Raw genomic sequence first — 21,853 nt, forward strand, 5'->3', positions numbered from 1 at the left:
ATTTACACAAAAGATTCTATATATGATATATTTATCTTCCCACTTAAAAGTAAGCTAAGAAAATTGCCGAGACTCAAAAGCACTTTAAAAAGAAGTCATCTCCTTCATTCAGCCACAAAGCCATTGTCCTTTTCATCCTTCCAGCCTGAAAACAGAAATATCTCTCCTGAAGATTTGTTTCTAACTAGGTAGCCGAGAATAAACAGACTTACAGGCAGAACTCCTAATGGCTTTTACAGTTCTTTAAAACCACACAGTATTTATTTCTTTCTTTTTAAAAATTTATTATTTCCGCCTATATTTTCTACGATAATTAACCAAGTCAAGTGTTTTTAAAGTAGCCAGGAGGGAAGGGGAAGAGATTTGCTTTGTGTGACAACAGGGTAGAACAAAACTACAGTACCAGTGATACGAAGGTCTTACTAATCTTGTTGCTAAAAAACTCCCCCATCTCCATGCACTGGAACAGAGACTTCCATAATTGTCGGAAACAAAATAACCTCAGCTGAAGAGAGTACTTTCCACTGTCTGAGTACATTAGCAAAGGGTTTAGTAAGGTAAGCTGCATCCCTCCTAGGCATGCACCATCTCTGCGTAACCGGGTGCTAACAACGAATACTGTGTGTCCAGAGATGCCACCAAACACGCTCCAAAGTACCAAATGCTGTGTGGTTTCCCTGCGTTTTCTCTTACTGCTTGCCACAGGGTGTCTGTCTGTATTACATAAGGTAAAACTAATCAAGCATAGAGAAAATCCTACTTATATATTTGATTAATCATTGCACGGACAGCTAGGATCATGAAAAAGAAATACACAGGCAACAGGCTACACACCGAGATGCAGAGGGAAGCGGAGCGATGAGCTTCAGCAAGCTCTCCACTGGACTGCTCGGGGTCCGGCAAGTCAACCGGCTAACTGCTGGAATCATTTCTCAACTTACACACACCGCAAAATGTCCAGCTGAACTGGCCCAAGGTGCAAGACTCACCTCTACTGATGTAGATCTATAAAGCCTTTGAACTCACGCTCCAAAAGCGGAAGGAGAAATATCTGTATCAAGCCCAAAAATGGCCACACAGGAAGAGGTCCACAGCCCACCCAGCTCAATTCTTTATCTCTAACAACCAGCAGCAACAAATGCCCGAAAAATACCTTCCCTGCTATACGCTTCAGCAAACTACAGGGCAGAGCTGCCGAACAAGCTACGGGATCTTCACATTTGATTGCCCTAAAGAATTACTTTTCCCATGATTTCTCTTGTGGCCCACAAGAAAGCTTTCAGCATCCACAACATTCTGCATCAATGAGCTCCTCGGTGTAGCTTTGTATGTGTGTGCATCAGTTTGGTTTGAACCACTAACAATTTGCTTTGGCATCCCTTCGTTCTTGCATTACGAGTAAATAGTTCATCACTAGTCCCCCTCTCCACACAAACACGATTTTACATACCTGTCTCCTATTCCTCCTTAGTCATCCTCCCCCAGGCTAAGTTTACTTAGTTCAGCTCCTCCACTTACACGTGTTCTTCAACACCTTTGCATCTCTATTTTTCCAAAAGGTACTTTCTCTACTTCTATTACACTTTAAAGAGGACCAGAACTGCAGACAGTAGTAAACCTGTCAGCACACCCATGACTTATATAGTGGCATGATAATGATTTTTCTGTTTTATCCTCTATTCCTTTCCCAATCATCCTTAATATTAAATGACAGTCGGGGGGGGGGGGGGGGGCACAAGGAGTTGGGGGTGTTTAATAGCTACAAAGTGTTGAACTGACATTTTCCTCATAATTCCACCTTCCTGCCCCTCTCAGTAACAATTCATATTCCAACACTGTGTATATAAAAAAGGATTTTTCTCCCCACGTGTATTGCATTACTGCCACTTCAACAGCACAGTATCATGAGAGTCTTCTACAAGTCTGCAGAACCAGGTCTCATTTTCACGATCCTAGACAAATTATAAATAGCAAAACTTTGTCTTCTCAGTTTCCTCTTTTCCAGAGGATTTATGACAATGGCAATCGGTGCTCTTCCCCACTACCTAGTATTTGGCCATAACTGTATCATCCTCATTTTTGCAGTGCTAACCTGAAATTCTGTGGCTGAATTTAAAGAATTAAAAATGGAGTTAGTGAACGTGGTGCCAGGAAAACTAGCAAAATGAAGAAAGGAAAAAAAAAAGATTCTGTGCTTCTAAGTTCAGCATAAAGATGTGTATACAATTTCTCTGTATCTGCTTTTTATTCCTTGCAGAGTAGGAATATTTTATCAATTCTTCAATGAACCAATCCTGGTATTCTTTTTGTGAACAATTATTCCCTTCTTCTGACCAATCTATTTTTCCAGTTTTCTTCCAAAGACACATCTTACAAGTCTTTAAGCTTTTCAGATTACTATATAAAAGGAAAATCTATGCATATTTAAAATTCCTAAATGCTGTTTTTTATATAAAAAACTCAAGTTTTGGGGAAAAAAAACCCCACATGTTTTTGAGATGAGCACACGAAGTACAATATACTTCACCCTTTTTCCTTATTCTCACTTTCATTTTCATCCTCAGCCATCAGATAACATATCAGCACACTCATAAGCTTCCCTTTCTGCTCATTTTTGCTTCTCTATCACCTACTCCATTGCTTACCAAGCCAACGACAAAAGGGGGGCAACTGCCAGCTTTGCTCAGTGGCAGTTTGTACAGAACAGTGGTGCACCTTCACTACTTGTAGTCCTACCACCTCCAGCAGTGTCCACAATCTCAGGCTACATTCGCACCAAGTTACATCTTTCTGATCACGGGTGGTTTTACCCAATAAAGCTGCTATTTAGGACTTGAAAGTGGACCTCAAGGATCACCATAAGTGCTTACCCAAACATTCATCAAAATAATCTCAACAGACAGTCTAAAAATATTTCAGGAGACAAAAAAATGGCATAGAGGCTGTCAGAGTTGTTGTGTTTTAATGATATAAATTTACTTTCATTATACATTTTATCAACTTAATATCTATTAAGTGATTTAAAAATATTCCAAGAGCTCCCTATGGGGTTTTTTGTCCTCAAAACCCAGCATTAGCACTATTACCAAATCTGTGAAGTATTTTTCTCCAAATCACCTGCTCAAGCTACCTGGAAACACTCTCTCCATTTGTTCCCAACCATCTTCCTTAAAAAGCAAGCAATATTAACAAACTTGTTCATCATGATGTCAACCCATTGAAGTCTAACACAAATATACTCTGCAAACTTGTTTTCACTAACAAAAAAAGATCTCTAATCAGGGAGCCTTCCTTTTAAAAAAATTCACTTATTTTTCTAATCAACTAATGAATTTAAGTGAAGCAACAGATCAATGAATTCCCTGCATTTAAAATTACAAGTCAACATTTAAAGCAATGTTTTGAACACTGCTGGAAAATAAATAGCATGCAGCTGAGTACAAAACAACAGTAACTACAGATCAAGGTACAATTATTACATTTGCAAATATTCAGTGCAGTACGTTGAAGCCAGCGAAGCAGACTTGACAAGCTGAAGGGAGTGAGAAGAACCATGCCTACAGTACAGCCCCAAAAAAGATACATGATCCTATGGCTTAGTTTAGATATGCCCATAATGTGGGACCCACATGTACAGCCTGTTGATGATTTTGCACACAAGATGTGCACCTGTGAACTAAAAAAATCATGTTAAAAACGCAAAAATGTACATAAACTAGTTGTTTCTTAGGGTATTGCAAAACACTGACTCATTTTCTTCATTTTAGTGCCTAACAGTTTCTTTGATCTAATGATTTCAGAAGATTTCAAGTAATTCATCATCTGCTCTTACTAAAGGTCATGATGCTCACCGACAGACTGCTATGCTGGCCTTTCTTAACCCAGTGGCAAAATTCCTATAGCTACAGCTTCCTAATACTGCTCATAACACCCTTCTGGTTCCAGTTCACAGCTATTATGGAAGACTTTCCCCACAGAGGTTGAAGCTTTTCCACTCCCCAGACCTGTGTCTGAGTCTTCCTTCCAAGCCCCCTTCCGCATGAGAGCATACTGGTTAACACAAATGAGTCTAAGTCGCTGCTCAAAGTATAGATTGTAGAAACTCTATTCAGTAAAGTTCCAAAAATAATCCTTCTAGTTTGACACATGTTCTCTGAGTCTCCACATGCATAACGTAAAACCTATATTACAAACTGGTGAGAATTCAGAGAAAAAAATTACAGATTTTTGCCCATTAGTAAGACTTTCTTAAAAAATCAGTGAGAGGCCTTACTCCAAAATTTATCAAAATAGAAATTTCTTCAACCTCTGCTATATTCAGATTCATAAATGGAGTACAAACAGGTAGTCATGCAATTTAGTAAAAATCCTATACAGATTTTCTTTTGGGGAGGGGGGGAAGGTGTCCAGGAGCTTTGTTATTTATGACCATGGCAAAGTTCTCCAGCAAGTTATTTACATCACTGAATTCCCATTACCTCTTGCTTTGCCTAAGGCCACTAACTTACTATGATTTGCAAGCATTAGCAAACAATGCCCATATTCAAGTTCAGTGTATCCATTTCAATGCAGACCGGTTGATATTGTATGCCAGAGTCACGGCTCAGGACTCAGGGGGCCACTTTGCACGGCTTAACGTGCTCAGGAGCCTGGTTCAGTTCCCAGCAGCCTTAATTAGGCAAAGACTAAGAGACATGGTGAACGTCAAGGTTTAAATATAAACCAAAAGGGTTATTCAAGAAGTCATTTCTTGGACAGCAGAGAATTTCAGTGTGTTAAAAGAAATGTTGTCACCAAAGTGGTTGTCACCACTGTATATTTTTATATGGGAGAATGGCCATAATTTGTAAAGCTCCTTCTTTAGTAAAAACATCCCTAAAGGCAGAAAAATAGAGACAAAGAAAATATGTGTGTGCATGCATGTATGTGTGTGTCAGGAAGCAGGGAAGGGGGTTTGTTCTTAAAATAAAATGTTTCCTATACAAAAATTTAAAATATTTATATTTTCAAATATTTGAAGCACATACAACTTATTTGCAGCAGCTACTGGGGCATGCGTTTACACACTCTGTGTATGTTTATTTCCAATCCAACTGTACAAGCATCCTTTGAAAATTTTTGCAATATGGCTGATATTTAAAGACCTTTTAATCAACAAACTGATGTGCCCACCAACACATAAAATTATGTAAATCCAATGCTGCAAACAGAATTTTGCTTCAGGAATTGTACCAGCAAACTTGAATGAAAGACTGAAGCCACCAGTTGCTTTACCGAAGGTTACTGACAAATTGTTTTATATAATGAAAGGACAAATTGTCAAGATTAAGAGATTTGCAACTGAAAAATAGTATAATCGTTAACATTTTAAAATATTCAAAGGCAACAATTTATTAAGTTTAATTTTGGAGGAGGGTTACAAATTCAGGACATTTTTAATGAAGTTATTTAAAATTAATGGAAAGTCAATCTAACACATCTTATTGAAACCAATGCTCATATTTTTGTAACCCAAGATATGGTGGATAACCTTAACAAAATTCAGAAACATTACATATGCACCAGTTCATTAACAAAACATGTTCTGTCAACACAAACCAGGTATTAAAGCCAAGCAACGCATGTTTCTAAATAGACGACATTCAGCCCCTTTTTCCCGATTCCCACTTCAGATCATTCTTCTCCCTAGAAATACTGAACATGGAATTTCCATTTCCAGACTTAGAGATCACTGCACCATAAACTCCTGAAAGAATCACAGCACTCACGTTACACAAACGTTAAAGATTTGAATGGAAGCAACCGTATGAGACCAACGTCAAACAATGCAGCTCCTCTGAGAGAACCCTATTTAACAGAATATTGTAAGCAGATACAATAACTGATGCACTACTGCAATTTCCATAGTGACTAATGGTCTGATTTGCTGATCGTTGCTCTATAGTGTGGAAAGGGTAATAAAAATAGAGGAGGAGATTGAGAACAGATCCTACTCCCATATTCGTCTCCAGATTTTCCTGTAAAAATGCTATTGAAGCCAGCTTGTCATCTAAAGACAGAATAGTCTTAATGACAGGACATTAATTGCGAAGTCTCACATGTGGACACAGCTGAAACCAACATAAAAAACTGTCTTAGGAAAACCAGTCAGCTTTAGATGTAGCTAAAATAAATTTTATTCTTTCTTCAACTTTCCCCACATTTACTAGATGTAGTTTGATACTTCAGAATTGCTTCCTGCTGCTTTAACCAGCACAATCATAATTCCACATTTTCTAAAACAATTTTTTTCTCTTAAGACCTCAGCTTCAAGAAAGGATTTTTTTTTTCCTTTCACTTTTCCAACACCAATATTGTTTTCAAGCTGACCTGTCTTCCATCCAGACTGACATTTACAAGCTGTGCTAGAAGTTGTCCTCCTCCGCTTTTCTAACCTTATTAGAGGCATAAGGAGCATATCACAGAGACAAGATTCCAAATGAACCAACTCCCCCTGAATGCCAAACCAGTGACTGTTTACACAATTAAAAAACTTAGTCTCAGCACTGTTTAAAAATCCGTGTATCCTGTAACGGCATCACCTAAAGAACTTAAACAGCCACATGTTAACATTTGCCAGTTTACGCAAGGTTATAGCTATACATCAGCACGTCCATTATATCCGATTATAAATGTACATAAAAATATTTACTTATTTAAAATAAGACTTTTGAAATCATTTTTATACGTAGCGATGAGACACACTTTTTAACACAGAAAACACTTTTTCAAAATGTAGAAATGAAAATATAAAAACGATTACTATTTCAGACTGTATGTGCAAAGGTATAGTTTTTGCTTTGCATCACAGAAATTGTGAAAAAGGAGAAGCTAATTGTAACATTTCCCAAAACAACTCACTTTTGTACAGAAAAAGCTGTTTCTAATTTTTACACAAAGCTTTTTTTTGCTCTAAAACTTTCTGTGGAACTAGTAGTTAAGCATTGCAAGTACATGATTGAATTTTATTTTGACAGCTTAGAGTTTTAGAAGGAGCAAAATGATTTCTGGGCCGAAACTGCTGCTCTGTTTAATTATCATTACCCTATAAATGATGTCAGAAACAATATCAGACTAGAACCAGCAGTAATATACTAGGAGTAGATATAGGTAATTAAAAGCATAAAGGATTTAATTTTAACTGAAAGATTTGGAGCACAGAAAATAATAATTAAGTGTAATATATGATTAATCAGAAACAATGCATGCTCATTCCATCAGCCAGTTCCATGGTGAGACTAATGTGAGATTTTTTTTTTAAATCTAATCACAAACCAGCAGGACGAGCTTACATTTTGTAAATTGTATTCCTCTTAGAAATTATTTCATTCTGCATATTTTGAACACAAAATCGAAGCCTTCCTCTTTTATAAAATGAAATCAGTGCTCCAAAACTAGTTTTCATAATACTTTACCGATCCCAGAAACAGTAAAGAAACAGCTTGACAACTAGTATCATCAACACAGTAACTGGAAGATTTTAAGTAGGACTGCTAAAACCTCAAAAAATAAAGATTCAAAAATTCTATACATTAAAATGTCCCAGTTTTGTTATAAGGCAGTAGAGAGACATAATTAAGTGGGTATTTACAGATTTTAGCCAATGCACTCAGTCAGCAGTTCTGCTGCTGATCCACTGACCTCTATATCTTTGACGACGCACAAACGCCTTTGCCCATTTCCTTCGCGCTCACAAAAAGAGAAAGGATTTCTTTTGTCTAAGGTCCCACCTCAACTTCCTCAGCACTGGGACTGCATTCCCCCCTCCTTCTCCCAGAGCAGATCCATCTCCCCTTCTTCCCAAATCTCACAAACTCAGAAGCTCGAGAAGGCAGCAGAAACTGCCAGGTAACAGGGACTGCCGCCGAGAGAGGAGGAGAGTACCTGTGTTCCTTAGAGGTTTGAGAAGGGAAATGTGACTGTCTGACACTGTAAAGATCTGAAAGAAGGGAAGAGGCCTGCTGAGATTGCTGTGAAGTAGGAAGAGCAGGAGACTCTTGCTCTCACAAGCCTCCTCCAGAAGCCCTTTCCTTCCACCAGGAAAACCCTCAACTTTCTTGAAACATTACTGGCATTTCACCTGCTGGCAAGTCTTGAACTCACTCTTGACCCATCTTTTTTCATCCATCAAATCACTGCCCACAGCAATTCTCACAATCTCACAATCTATATGCACTAGCAATGGGTGTCTGAGAGCTCTTCAGAACCTGAAGCATTACTTTCAACTGCTAACTAGCAAAGATTTAACTATAAAAATCAACGAGTTTTCTTTAGCACTTAGTACACTCCTGATATGAAATTCTGCATAAGCTATATGCCTTATCCAAGAGGTAAACTTCAAAATTGATTTGCAATATTGACATTTTTGCTAATTCTAGAAAGCCAAACAAGTAGTTATACACTGTAAAAGATCATGTTTAAGGACCCGTAAAAATAAGTACTACATGGAGCTTCTAACGAGATACAATGGAAAGCTCAAAAATGCAAAGCAGCTTTGCATAGAAAGCAGGAGACAAAGTATTAAATGTTTTCTCTGAATCTTGCCAAACACCCTGCTCTGCAGTGATGGATGAGGTTTCCTGAGGCTAAGATGCCAAAGCCAATTAGCGATGTCAATCCACAAAAGCGCCAGCTGCCAGGATCTAACCTTATTCCTGTATTACTTAAAAGTGAAGACATCAGCAGTCTGATTTAAGTTCACATGACTCCTAATTTTAAAACCTGGCTTTTAAAGATTTAGGGTGGGAGTAGTGACAATGACCTTAAGTTTCAAGCTTTTAAAATCATCATAGAGTGCTATGAATTATCCGTAGTTTCATTATGTAAAGTATTGTTAATCAAATTAGTCTACATTATGCTCTATTCAAAAGAAAGTAAGACTTCAGCTTATTTCCCTCCTCATATGAGTTTTATGTCATGTTTATATTTAAAAGTAGCAATTTATTTCAATATTGCCTGTTTCAGCTGCCAAACTGCCTATCCCACAGAACATGATATGTGTAAAGTATATAGCTTACCCACTTACGGCATCTAATTCTGAATTCAAAAACAAAATTTTTGGAAAGTGTCTTGAGCACTTATCAACCAGAATAAAACATGCCCAAGTCTTTGATTATTTGAAAACATCTGCATTTAATTTCTAAGCAAGGAGTTTGGAAATGTTGATCATACAATACACTTCCCTGCACAGTCACCACAATAAACTCAATGATTCTGTGAAAGGGTAGAATTTTTCCTTCTGCTTAGGTGCTTTTGGAATAGATCTGAACATTTCTGTCAGGCATTAAAAAGCACCCATTTCTTTTGAATGGCTTCCATACTCCTCCGAACTACTCAGAAAAATTTGCTCCTTTTCAAGTAGTCTATGTTAACTTCACTAACATCTTGATAGAAACCATTTTGGCTTTTTGCTACTACTACTTTTACACTTTCTTTACTTTACCACTCCAGTATACAAGTGGCACACGGTATGAACACCTCTTCCTGAACTGATCTGTACCCTGGGCATGCTGAGGGAATGAGACAAAAGCAGAAGTCTGACAAGGTTCAGAACAGTTACAAGTCTTCTAAGAGAAAATGAGCTTTCTTTTCCACATTCTTACTCAAAAGTGGGTTTAGTTAGTTTCAATTATTTCTAACCTGGAGGTTTTTTTATTATTTCTGCAAACACATGCATATACATAACTTGGTATTACAGCCAATAAGAAGCATTTAGAAGAGCTTAAAATTAATAAAAGCTAGTTCTCAATTATTGATTCTACCTGTCAGAGTGCAAACCAAAGGAGAAAGTAACCAAACAAAAATATAGACCAGAATGAGTAACGAGTATATTCTAGTTCTGCACATCTTTGAATCTGTAAGCCTTCTTGTTTCATTATGACTTTTTTCCTTCCTTTGAGGTGTTTCTGAAAGACAACTTCAACTTTTGAGGCTTTTTTTGGCAAAATAATTTAAGTGCTATTAGAGCCTGAGAATGCTATACTTCATTACCAATTAATGATAGGGTATTAAAGATTGTTTATCGAAGTTAGATAACCCCCCCCACACACATCTCACTCAAGCACATTGTCTTCAAGACTAAACTGACACATCATTAGCTTTCTTTTTTGAGATTTGCTCTTTAAAATCTAAAGGATGGAAGTCTACCAATCTTGGTTCTTTCTCACAAGTTTGGTAAACTAGATTATATTAAAGTCCTCTGGCATTGTCAAAAAGTTCATTTGTGATGCCTGACTGTCCATGCTGTGACACCAGCCATACCTCAAGTGCCATTCTGAGAACAAGGGGCTGACTCTGCCTGGCTTTAAACCATGAGGCAGAGTCAGATGAGCTCTATCCCAGTATACCTTCAATGAAATCTATCTTCTCTCCCTTGCAGCCCAGAAGGCCAACCATCTCCTGGGCTACATCCAAAGCTGCGTGGCCAGCAGGGCGAGGGAGGGGATTCTGCCCCTCTGCTCCGCTCTGGGGAGACCCCACCTGGAGTCCTGCGTCCAGCTCTGGAGCCCTCAGCACAGGAGAGACATGGACCTGTTGGAGCGGGGCCAGAGGAGGCCACAAAAATGCTCCGAGGGCTGGAACAGCTCTGCTGTGAGGCCAGGCTGGGAGAGTTGGGGTTGTTCAGCCTGGAGAAGAGAAGGCTCTGGGGAGACCCTACTGCAGCCTGCCAAGACCTAAAGGGGGCCTATAGGAAAGATGGGGACAGACTTTTTAGCAGGGCCTGTAGCAACAGAACAAGGGGTAGTGGTTTTAAACTAAAAGAGGGTAGATTTAGACTAGATCTAAGGAAGAAATTTTTGACAATGAGGGTGGTGAAACAATGGCCCAGGTTGCCCAGAGAGGTGGCAGATGCCCCATCACTGGAAACGTTCCAAGTCAGGTTGGACGGGGCTCTGACTGACCTGCTCTAGTTGAAGATGTCCCTGATCACTGCAAGGGGGTTGGACTAGATGGCCTGCAAAGGTCCCTTCCAACCCAAATTATTCTATGATTCTATGAAACAGAAAAGATGCGAGTTCTTTGATTATTACCTCATTTTTCTGCTAATAACCAGGCAGTAAAGAAGCAGAAGGTATGGAAGAGGCTCTCCTTCAGATGACAAAATAGCAGAAAAATACTATTCCAAAACATAAGGCAGGAATTATCAAGGAGTATCACACGACCCAATACAAGCAGAAGCAAACAACTCTTCACAAAATCCCAGGTTATCATGTGGGCCAAAATGCCACTATTAGAATTGGGGATTCAGGATTCTCAACTGAGCTTCAGACTTGAGATGCGTTAAGGAGAAAGCATATATTAAACTGTAGCCTCAGGGAAAACACTAGCCCAAAGCTGAATTGTTCACAATGGAGAAAAGGAGCAGGTCAGTGCCTTTTTTATAAAACATCAGTTTAGTAAGTTTAAACAGAAAACATTTTGTAGTGTTACAATAAATAAAGCATGTAATCAAAATAATGGTGTGCCAAAACAAATAGGACATGTTAAATAACTGTTATTTCACAGAATTGTATATGAAGCAGTGACAATCAAGAACTTCTTTTATTTTAAAGGATATTTCTGAAATGGTACACAATGTTTTATAGCATATAAGAGCACGAGGTGATAATTTCTCAGAGTTGCAAGTTATGCAAAGGACAGAAGCATGATTTCATTGTCAAAGAGCACCAGCACCTTAAAAAAAAAACAAAAAACCACAACTTCAACCTCTCTTATCCATAGTATCCTCCTACATTTAATTGCAAATGGCACAAGGTATTTCCTCAAACATTCGTAACAGCTCAGACACATTGACAATTTTGTACAGAAAGCACTTGATAAGCTGGTGAGAAAAATCACTCAGGAATGTTCAGTGTCAGAGCACTTCTTGTGCACAAGTACCTTCCTCTACAATATTACCAGCTTGCCTTTAGCAACAACTTAAAGCTATAGAATAGCAAAAACACAACGTAAAAATGGGTTTCTGTTGTTGCTGCTTCTCTTGCCATTGCAAGTCTCACTCCTCTTTCCTTCACCACTCCACATATCACCCCCACAAGGCATGAAACAGTAATAAAAAATTTAGTCTATATGGAAAGTGATATCGGAGGGCCCTTGGCTTCAAACATTTGAATGATGTTTTATATTGTGCCGTATCTCTGTCAAGTTTGGTATCTACTTTGCTGCCTACATGTTCTATATATCATGTATTAGGCTAATGGTTTTAATTATTTAAAAATATTAAAAAGCATGAAGATTTAGTGAAGTTTTTAATCACTATGGCTTCCATCCTGTAAGAAAAAATAAAATATCTAGTGCTAAAGCTGACAAGAACACTGGATATTAATTTCTCTGTTAGATCCTGAGGGATTTCTTTTAAGTCTGTGCTTCAGCATTTTTGCATGCCCCTAGACGAAATATTTCAAGTTTTAAAAGTACAATTTACATGCGGTCTTCACACTGACTGGTTGGAATAAACAAAGACGCAGCCAAAATGAACCCAGATTTAGTCTATTTATGCAACTGAAAAACAATTCAACTGTGAAACTGCTTGGACTACTTTAAAACTGCAAGAAACTTTGCGCTCAGCTGTATTACTTGTGCACTATCGTATACAGAAGCAGAGCATCACCCACTGGAATGCCTTTGATCAACTTGTTCGGTTCAGTATTTGTTAAATATGAACAGTATTTTTTAGTAGCTTTAACTGTTTCTTAACTGGACTTGAAATGTAAATGAAAAAAGTATTTCTAAAATAGCAGACACAAGAAAGGGGAGGGAAGGAGATGGTATGTCTGAAAGGAACAGCACTGAGGTAAGCAGTCTCTCAGCTTCATTAGCAGGCTGTTAAAGTGAACATGGTCACAGCAGCTCACAGATATTTTCCCAAAAACTTCACAAGCTCAGATGTACAAAATTTTGGAGGTCTTCCCTTACAGCATTCTTACAATCTTGACTGTCCTCTCAGCATTTCTCTTCATTATCAGCGTCTTTAATGTATGATCACTGCACTGCGCTGCATCTGGGAAGATGGGATAATATCAGACTCACTCACAAGAAGCTGTGGGATGACACACCAAGGTTAGAGGGACAGGGTGCCAGCGAGGGCCCTCAGCCTGCTGCACCAGAGAAAGACCTCAGAGGAACTGAAGGGGGTCCCTCTAAGAGGGTGACATGGCCGACAGCCCAGCTGTGCCTCTACACCAATGCACACAGCATAAGCTACAAACAGGAGGGGCTGGAAGCCACCGTGCTGCTAGAAAGCTGCAACCTGGTTGCCTTGCCATTACTGAAACTGGGATGAATCCCATGACTGGAGTGTGGCTATTGATGGCTACAGGCTGTTCAGAAAGGACAAGTGATGAAGGAAGGGCAGAGGCGTTGCCCTCTACGTCAAGAAATGGATAAGAGTGCGAAGAGCTGTCTCTGAGGAATAGCCACAAGCAGCTCAAAAGTTTATGGGTAAGCAGCAGGGACTGAGGCAACAGAGGGAACCTTGTGGTTGGTGTGTACTACAGGCTGCCCAACCAAGGGGAATGTATTGACGAAGCCTTCTCACTCCAGCTGCAAGAGGCATTGCACTCACATCCTCTTGTCCACCTGTGGGACTTCAACCACCCCGACATTGTCATTGCCATGCCATGCTCCATGATATTTGAAAAGCCATAGCAGTCAGGGGAAGTCCCTGGAGACTGGAAAAAGGGAAACATTGCACCCCTTTTTAAAGAAGGTAGCAAGGAGGACCATGGGACCTACCGACCCATCAGCCTGACCTCTGTGCCTGGGAAGATCATGGAGCAGATCCTCCAAGAAGCTCTGCTAAGGCACATGGAGGACAGGGAGGTGATTCGAGACAGCCAGCACGGCTTCACCAAGGGCAAGTCCTGCCTGACCAACTAGTGGCCTTCCAGGATGGAGTGATCACATCAGTGGACAAGGGAAGAGCTACCGATGTCATCTGGCTGGACTTCTGTAAGGCCTTTGACACGGTCCCCCACAACATCCTTCTCTCTACATTGGAGAGAGATAAGTTTGATGGGTGGATGAGTAATCGGTTGGATGGTCACAACCAGAGGGTAGTGGTCAATGGCTCAATGTCCAGATGGAGATCGGTGATGAGGGGTCTCCCTCAGGGGTCTGTATGGGGACGAGTACTCTTTTAATATTGTCATCACTGACCTAGACAATGAGATCGAGTACACCCTCAGCAAGTTTGCAGATGACACTGAGCTGAGTGGCATTTGAGTGCATCCAAAGCAGGATGGCCAGCAGGTTGAGGGAGGGGATTCTGCCTCTCTGCTCCGCTCTGGGGAGACCCCCCCTGCAGTGCTGCATCCAGCTCTGGAGCCCTCAGCACAGGAGAGACATGGACCTGTTGGAGCAGGGCCAGAGGAGACCACAGAAATGATCCAAGGGATGGAACCCCTCTGCTGTGAGGCCAGGCTGAGAGAGTTGGGGTTGTTCAGCCTGGAGAAGAGAGGGTTCCAGGGAGACCTTCTTGCAGCCTGTCAGGACTTAAAGGAGGCTGATAAGAAAGATGAGGACAGACCTTTTAGCAGGGTCTGTTGCAACAGGGCAAGGGATAATGGTTTTAAACTAAAAGAGGGCAGATTTTGACTAGACAGAAGGAAGACATTTTTCCCAATGAGCGTGGTGAACCACTGGCACGGGTTGCCCAGAGATGCGGTAGATGCCCCATCCCTGGAATCATCCAAGGTCAGGTTGGACGGGGCTCTGAGCAACCTGATCTAGTTGAAGATGTCCCTGGTCCTTGCAGGGGGGTTGGACTAGATGACCTCTGAAGTGTCCCTTCCAACCCAAACTATGCTATGATTCTATATACCTTTCCTCTCACACTTTGCTTTCACACCACTGACGACAACCACAGCTGTATATTTCATACTCTAAAACAGCATCCCTTCTTCTGTATATGAGGACCTATGTACAATACTTCATAAGTGGCAGATGTACTCATGGCCTAACATCAGCACAGCGATAAATAAAACACAGGATTTTCATATATCTTCATACCAATTTTCCTAAATTTTTGTTTCTCAAAAGTTTTATATCAAATTGGTCCTAGTCCAGACTAGTCTTTTCCTATCCTGCATATCAAAGACAGCCTTTGTTTGTTTTGTTTGCAACACAAAAAAACCTCCTAATCCAAAGAGACAGTTTCTTCAACTTAAAAGCAACAACTCAACTGTTGAGCTGTTCACAATGAAGTATGTGATAACTTGTTTGAAACATAAGATCTATACATCTTACTCATAGGCAGTCATTAATATCATCTACTTTTCCAGATAAAAATAACTAAAAGAGATTACATTTCACCTTCCACCTTTTGTTGGAATCTTGGTGTTCCTTTTGATCTCAAATTATCCATGAAAGATCATCTTATATGTTCACTACCAATGCATCTCTTACAATCCTAGAAATTTCTTGACTTTACCAGGTGCAATCCAAAATAGAACTTGAAAGGCTCCGTGCTTCGGTGTGGTCCACAGCACTGACTACTACTACTCTGCTCCAGGGTATTACAGAAACATCAGGTCTCAGACTGTAACTAGTTACAAATTTCCAAACTCCACGTGTTCGACAATGTTATAACTCAGGCATATTCATTTACTTCTAAAAACATTGACTGGCTTCCAGTGAGAACCTCAGAAGTTGATTTTAGACTCCACATCTCAAAATTAAAACCACAGATCCTTCATTCCTACACTTATTTCTAGTTCTTATCTTAAAAATAAAGAAAATCCAAGCCCTGAAGTGCATTGTTGTATAGCTTCAATTTAGCAGAAAGCTTGTCTAAGAAAGTATTTTTATTCAATTTTTCCACAGAGCATATAAACAGTTTACTTTTAATCTGTCATTCTATTGTGTAAGCACCAAGGAAATGCAACTGGGGAGTTCAGGTTCACGAAAATCTGTAATCACTGACTTACTTAAAATTAGCCGGAACACTTATTCATATGTTTCTAGTAGCTCCAGATTACAAATCAATAAAAATGTCACCTTTAGAACAAGAGTCCTTAGACCCACTGCCTCTCATGTTCTACTGCGTTTCACACCCTGAAGTGAGAAACAGCAGCCACACATAAAGACTTTAACACACCTTTCCCCTTTTCACTAAGTAAATTCATCTCTGAGGACAAATTGTTGGCAATGCATGACAACAGAAGTAAAATTTTCTGATTTAAAAGCCCTAATATGACTATAAAATTTAACTGCAGCAGCAGTCATGATAATTGCTTATAATAACCAATAAACCTAATTACAGTTACCTCCTGTCTGTCTAATTGGGCAAAGGCACACATGAAGAATCACACAAAAAGCCTTAATTATTATTGCTCAGGCTGCAAAACACAGTTTAGCAAAACATGAAACAAAACAAAGGAATACATTTAGTTCAATTACTATCTTAATAGGACCTGACAGTAGTTTTACAGAATGCAAGAAATGCGGTTTAATTTCACAATCTAGCCACCATCACTAATGATTAAAATTTACCAGCTGCTGCTATCTAAAGATGACAGAAATAAATGTTTTAAAGGGTTAGTAAACTTCTAAGTGAATCTTATCAAAGCATATAAAGTTCTAAACCAAAGGCAAGCAACACAAATAGGGAAACATTTACAGTGATTACACAGCTTGCTAACAAAGTAAGTATGTCATGATCAAGGGCAGATTACGAAACAAACTCTGGTAGCCCTGAGTTCACCGAAGATTTATGGCTAAAATAAACCATTATGCTGAACAGAATATCCATTGCATCGAATGGCATCCAAAAAATGTAAGTGCATCAGTTGACTTGTCCCGTACAACACCGTCCAACATCATGTGAACTGTGTGACATCCCAGCTTCAGAGCCATGAATGCGATGACAGCTTTCTCAGAATTGGGATACTCAGAGGTGCTGCTATTTAAGCACAACTATTTCACCCTTCTCTTGAAAGTCCATCCTGAATTAATGATGATATGCCCAACTCATTATCACCTTTCTTATAACCTATGTTTCCTGAACAAGGAGTTTCTACACAGTCACTCTTCTGAATTCAAGGAAAACTTCAAACCTATCAAGGTTAACATATCCTGGTAGGAATCCAACTTTGGTTCCATGTGTTATTGAGAGTCTTAACATCTAATTAATTAAACTTCAAGAAAGGGATTTGTCATCATCTCAAATTGGGAAAAAAAACTTTGCAAAGAAAAGGAATCCCAAAGGATATTGTATAAGCCATCCAAGTCAAGCAGCTATAAAAGTTAAAACAGTACTTGACAATAATAAAATTAATGGCAAGAATTAATTTCTTCTGAAGTCTGTTAGCTCCACTAATGAGTGTCAGTAATGACAGGCAGTATATTAATAAAGAATACCCAAGAAACAATTTCTGCCCAAAAGAAATTGTTAAACCTCAGAATTTGAGAGAGAAGTCTGTAATGGGTTTGGCATATGCATATAGGGAGTTTCCAGGATATTTACTTGCTAGCAAACATGATGTCATCTTCTTCCTCTCCCAAAATCTTCAGAATTACAAGAGTCACCATCAATGACTTTACAAGGATGGAAAAGAAGTTATCAAGTTCATCTCCCTAGTCTGTACTGCACTACATTGCCTTTGTCTCATGACTCTTACTCATGAATCTCCTCTTCATCATCAGAGTGTTCTATGCTTGCACGACTCTACAGAGGCCCCAGCAAACTGTTACTGTAGTCTGGAACACAACCCTCCAGTTGTTTCCTTTTTTTGTAGTTTCCATGACTCTCTACACAATTCAAACTTTATAAAACCTCAGATAATTCTTTTGGCATAGTAAAATCAGTTCTAAAGAAGTATGATCATGTAACAGAGGTATGACATATCTAGAAAAAGTTCATGCACAAAGCGTCATTTAGATAAATTCACTATTTGAATGAGATTATAAGGAATATGACACAAAAAATTACATCTATAAAAACATGGTAAAAATGTTTACATGTGCAATATTTGATATCAGTTTGAGAAACAATCATTACAAAACTAAAGTATATGGTGTTGGATTACTCATCTACAAAATAATGAGCATTAAGAGTACCAGATGCCATTCTACTCTAGACAGGATATATAGAACTGCCCATATTCCTGGGGCTATGATACAAGAAATTTTAAGCACAACACAATGAAATACATTTCAGCCTCAGCTTTACAGCCACTTCCAAAAGACCTATAGTCACAATTTGCTCTTAAAATAATTTTATTTACCAAATAACACACAATTCTTCAAAAGAAAAATCCTGGAAGCATTAAAAAGGCAATGAATCTCAGCATCAATTTTAAACAAGATACATTTCCAATGGATCTTACATATTTTTATTCTTGAAATAAAGGACTACTTACTTGATTTGCCATGTAAATTGTGAGGAGACCTCTCCTAGAAACAGAAATGATAGAATTAGTGAATGAACTAAACACTTTTTGCACACTGAAGAACAACACTTTAAGCATTAAGAATATTTTATTAAAGAAGAGAGTTTAAAAAAACAGGTTATTAATTGTCCTGGTTTCAGCTGGGATAGAGTTACTTTTCTTCCTGATAGCTGGTATAATGCTGTGGTTTGGGATGAAAATAAAGTTGATAACATACTGGTGTTTTCAGTTGTTGCTGAGCAGTCAAGGCCTGTCCAGCTTCCCATGCTCTGGCCTGACAGCGAGCAGGCTGGGGGTGCACGGGGAGCTGGGAGGGGACGCAGCCGGGACAGCTGACCCAGGCTGGACAAGGGGATATTCCATACCATACGACATCATGCTCAGTATATAAACTGGGGGAGTTGGCCGGGAGGGCCGCTGCTCAGGAACTGACTGGGCATTGGCCAACGGGTGGTGAGTAACTGTGCCGTGCATCACTTGTTTTGTATATTCTTTTATGTTATTATTATCATCATTTTTTTTTTTCCTTCTGTCCTATTAAACTGTCTTTATCTCAACCCACAAGTTCTACCTTTTTTTCTGATTCTCACTCCATCCCGCTTGGGTGGAGGGCAGGGGGTGAGCGAACGGGTGTGTGGTTGCTTTAGGCACCTGCTGGGTTAAACCACAACACTGATGGAGGATGAATCATGAGCATCTATAGAAAAATAAGTCTGAAACCAAATTTATAGCCATATTGATAGCACAGTATCCAAAGCGGTGAGGAATTACTTGAACCAAGTTCTGTACAGCAACTTGCTACTGCACATAAGTCCTGAAGCCTTCATGAAGGTGCAAGGCACCTTGAACTACACAGCACTTCGCACAAAATAAAAGCCTACACACCAGCTAGTAACAAAAGTATGCAAACTGTGGCCAAAGCCTAAGTTAAATTGTGAATTTACAGAAAAATGCTTCCATTTTGTGATCGGTGCTATGTAACTCAAGGCACCTTAGCCCTTCTGCTTACATTATCATGAAAAGTGCTTTCTACTGAGACTTATGATGCAGAAATCACGGCTCAAGGCAGCATGTCCTACCTCTTCTAGTTGAGAGTCACAATGCCAACAGTGCCCTGGCACAGCTGTCACTATTTTCTCTTTTAACCTTTATCTATTTTTTCTTTTTTTTTGTTCTTCTATTTTTGGATCTGTCCCTGTGTCTCAGCCCATAGCTCACACTGCTATTTAAAAAGGAAAAGTATAAACTTGAGCTCTCACACTTTTGCTGATACTACTGCAGCACAAGACCAAAACTGAACTCTCGACTGTGCAGATGTGAGCTGCTCCAGTAGCAGACTGTAGTAGATGGGACTGTAGTGCCCAGGTAAGAAAAAACAGTTGTTTTCTGTACATCATTCACAAGTCACCATCGGCCTTGAGAAAGTGGAAAAGCTTCCCACGGCAGATTTGCTTTGCTCTCATTCATTCCTCCTCTTCTGCAAAAATTAGCTTAGAGACTATGGCCAAAGGCTGGAAAAGTCAGTTTCAGTATTTCTGATTGGAATGGTGCTCTTAACCTCTTGATGTTACTGTCAGCCTTGTACTATTTGGGATTTTTCTTATTTTTCCTGCTGCTGTTACACACAAAACTTGAAAATAGCACAGAACGCACCACATGTTTATCCATTAAAATCTCCCAATATGGAACTCAGTTTATAACCTGAACTCATATTTGTCTGCCCATCATTCAAGGAGTTTTGGGTTTTGTGGGTTTTTTTTTATATTGTTACTACATGAATAATAGAAGGTCCAACCCAGGCTTGTATGTTCCATTTTCTCATGACGATTTAAGTTTTCGTGCATTCATTGACTGCTTAAGGGAACAGTATGTTAAGAGAACATATCCTGCTATCACTTCAGTTGAAGAAGCAAGCAAAACAAAACCACAGGTAGCAGGAAACAGAGAAATTCCTATTGCACAGTTGCCAGGATTCAACCATCCGAAAAAAGTTTATTTGGTATTTTCTGACTCCTACGTTTAGACATTTTTAGCTTTGCCAAGCTACACATCCAGATGAAGGTTTTTCACAGCAGATATCTAAGGCATGGGGATATATTCCACTTAAAAGCTTTAGTGCTTCCACACTACTTTGAATTTGTGGGAAGCAATGATGCACCATCCTGAGTTGCACAGGTTGTTCTCTGCTCACAAGGAAGATTCAAATTTGGCTTAAGTTCAAAACTTTTGGCTTGTTTGTGTTTGTGGTTTTTTTTTTTTTAAAGTAGAGTTACAGATCTGCTCTTTGTATACCTTCTCCACCCAGCACCATTCCATGCCAGGTATAAGAAACAAGACTCTAGCATGGAAACCTAAGGAAAAAAAAAAAAGCCTGAAACTAAAGATTTGGTAAGGATGACGCACACAAGAAACAAAAAGAAAACAGACAGAGAATAAGGTCTGTAAGCATAAAGCCAAGAGACCTCTACAACTTGTAATAAAGCATCAAAATACTGTATGATGTTTCTGACCACGAGGCGGGGGGGAATTAATCTCATGTAATAGATGAATTCAACTCTCAAGCTGGTCTGCAATCACCTAGTCTTTCAGCTGACTAGCTCAGATGATAAAATAATATTGGTGTCCTGACCCTCCTGATTACCAAACTGGCAGCCAATACATTTCTGTGGGATGCAAATTTTATTTTAATTTATTCTCATGGGGAAAAAATACTGGATATTTCATGTTTCTTTGATTTTTTTTTTTTTTTTACCCCCGTAACAGTATTAAAAGTTTAGGATAAATATACAAACACTCAGCTGCTTGGAAACCCAGAATTAAATTTACCTGTGAGAGCTAATCTGATAATTCAATGCATTTTGAGTATTCTGGAAAACATCAGAACTTCAAAGATGTCCTGCAGTAACACACAGACCTGCGAGAAGCTCCCACCAGCTACAGAGTGACAGACACAGCTTTAAGAGCATAGTGGGTACGTTCACAATTGTATTATATATAGTGTGCACAAAGCAGCATGGCTATCGTATCTGCACATAATTTACTTGCTGGATTCTCTCCTTCAGTCTCTATGTCACACAGGCAGGGATGACAAGCAGGCAGGGTCTTTTAGCTTCCCATTGCCTTTTTTTTTTTTTTTTTTTTAGTACTAAAAACCTAAGAATCTGCTGTAACAAAGTTTTAGCTTCTATTGTAGTCCCTTTTGGCTAAATGCAATTCGCCAACTGCAAAGACAAAGAAAGGAAAAGGGGCTAGAGAAGGGGAAGGAAAGAAATGAGAAGCTGCAGTGCAACCGTGCAACTGCAGCGAGCCCGTTGTGAGAACTATGTGGTTGGGAGGAGGGAAAACACGCAGGCAACAAATGCGCTCAAGGAAGTAACTTCCGGAGCTGAAAATACAGCAAGTTGCTAGATGACATCATCTGAAAA

General features: G+C 39.3%; 1 protein-coding gene across 1 annotated transcript in view; it reads right to left on the minus strand.

The window, feature by feature from the left end:
• The window catches only part of TMEM135 (transmembrane protein 135), a gene marked incomplete at its 3' end in the record, with an annotated part of 196,066 nt that overhangs the window by 129,962 nt on the left and 44,251 nt on the right, over positions 1-21,853 (minus strand). The window contains exon 4 of the mRNA XM_082001436.1: positions 18,399-18,432. Within this exon, the coding sequence (XP_081857562.1) occupies positions 18,399-18,432 (34 nt within the window). The remainder of the gene's footprint in view (positions 1-18,398; positions 18,433-21,853) is intronic.

Source organism: Phaethon aethereus, assembly GCF_964289735.1.
Source record: "Phaethon aethereus genome assembly, chromosome: 1".
Lineage (NCBI taxonomy): Eukaryota > Metazoa > Chordata > Aves > Phaethontiformes > Phaethontidae > Phaethon > Phaethon aethereus.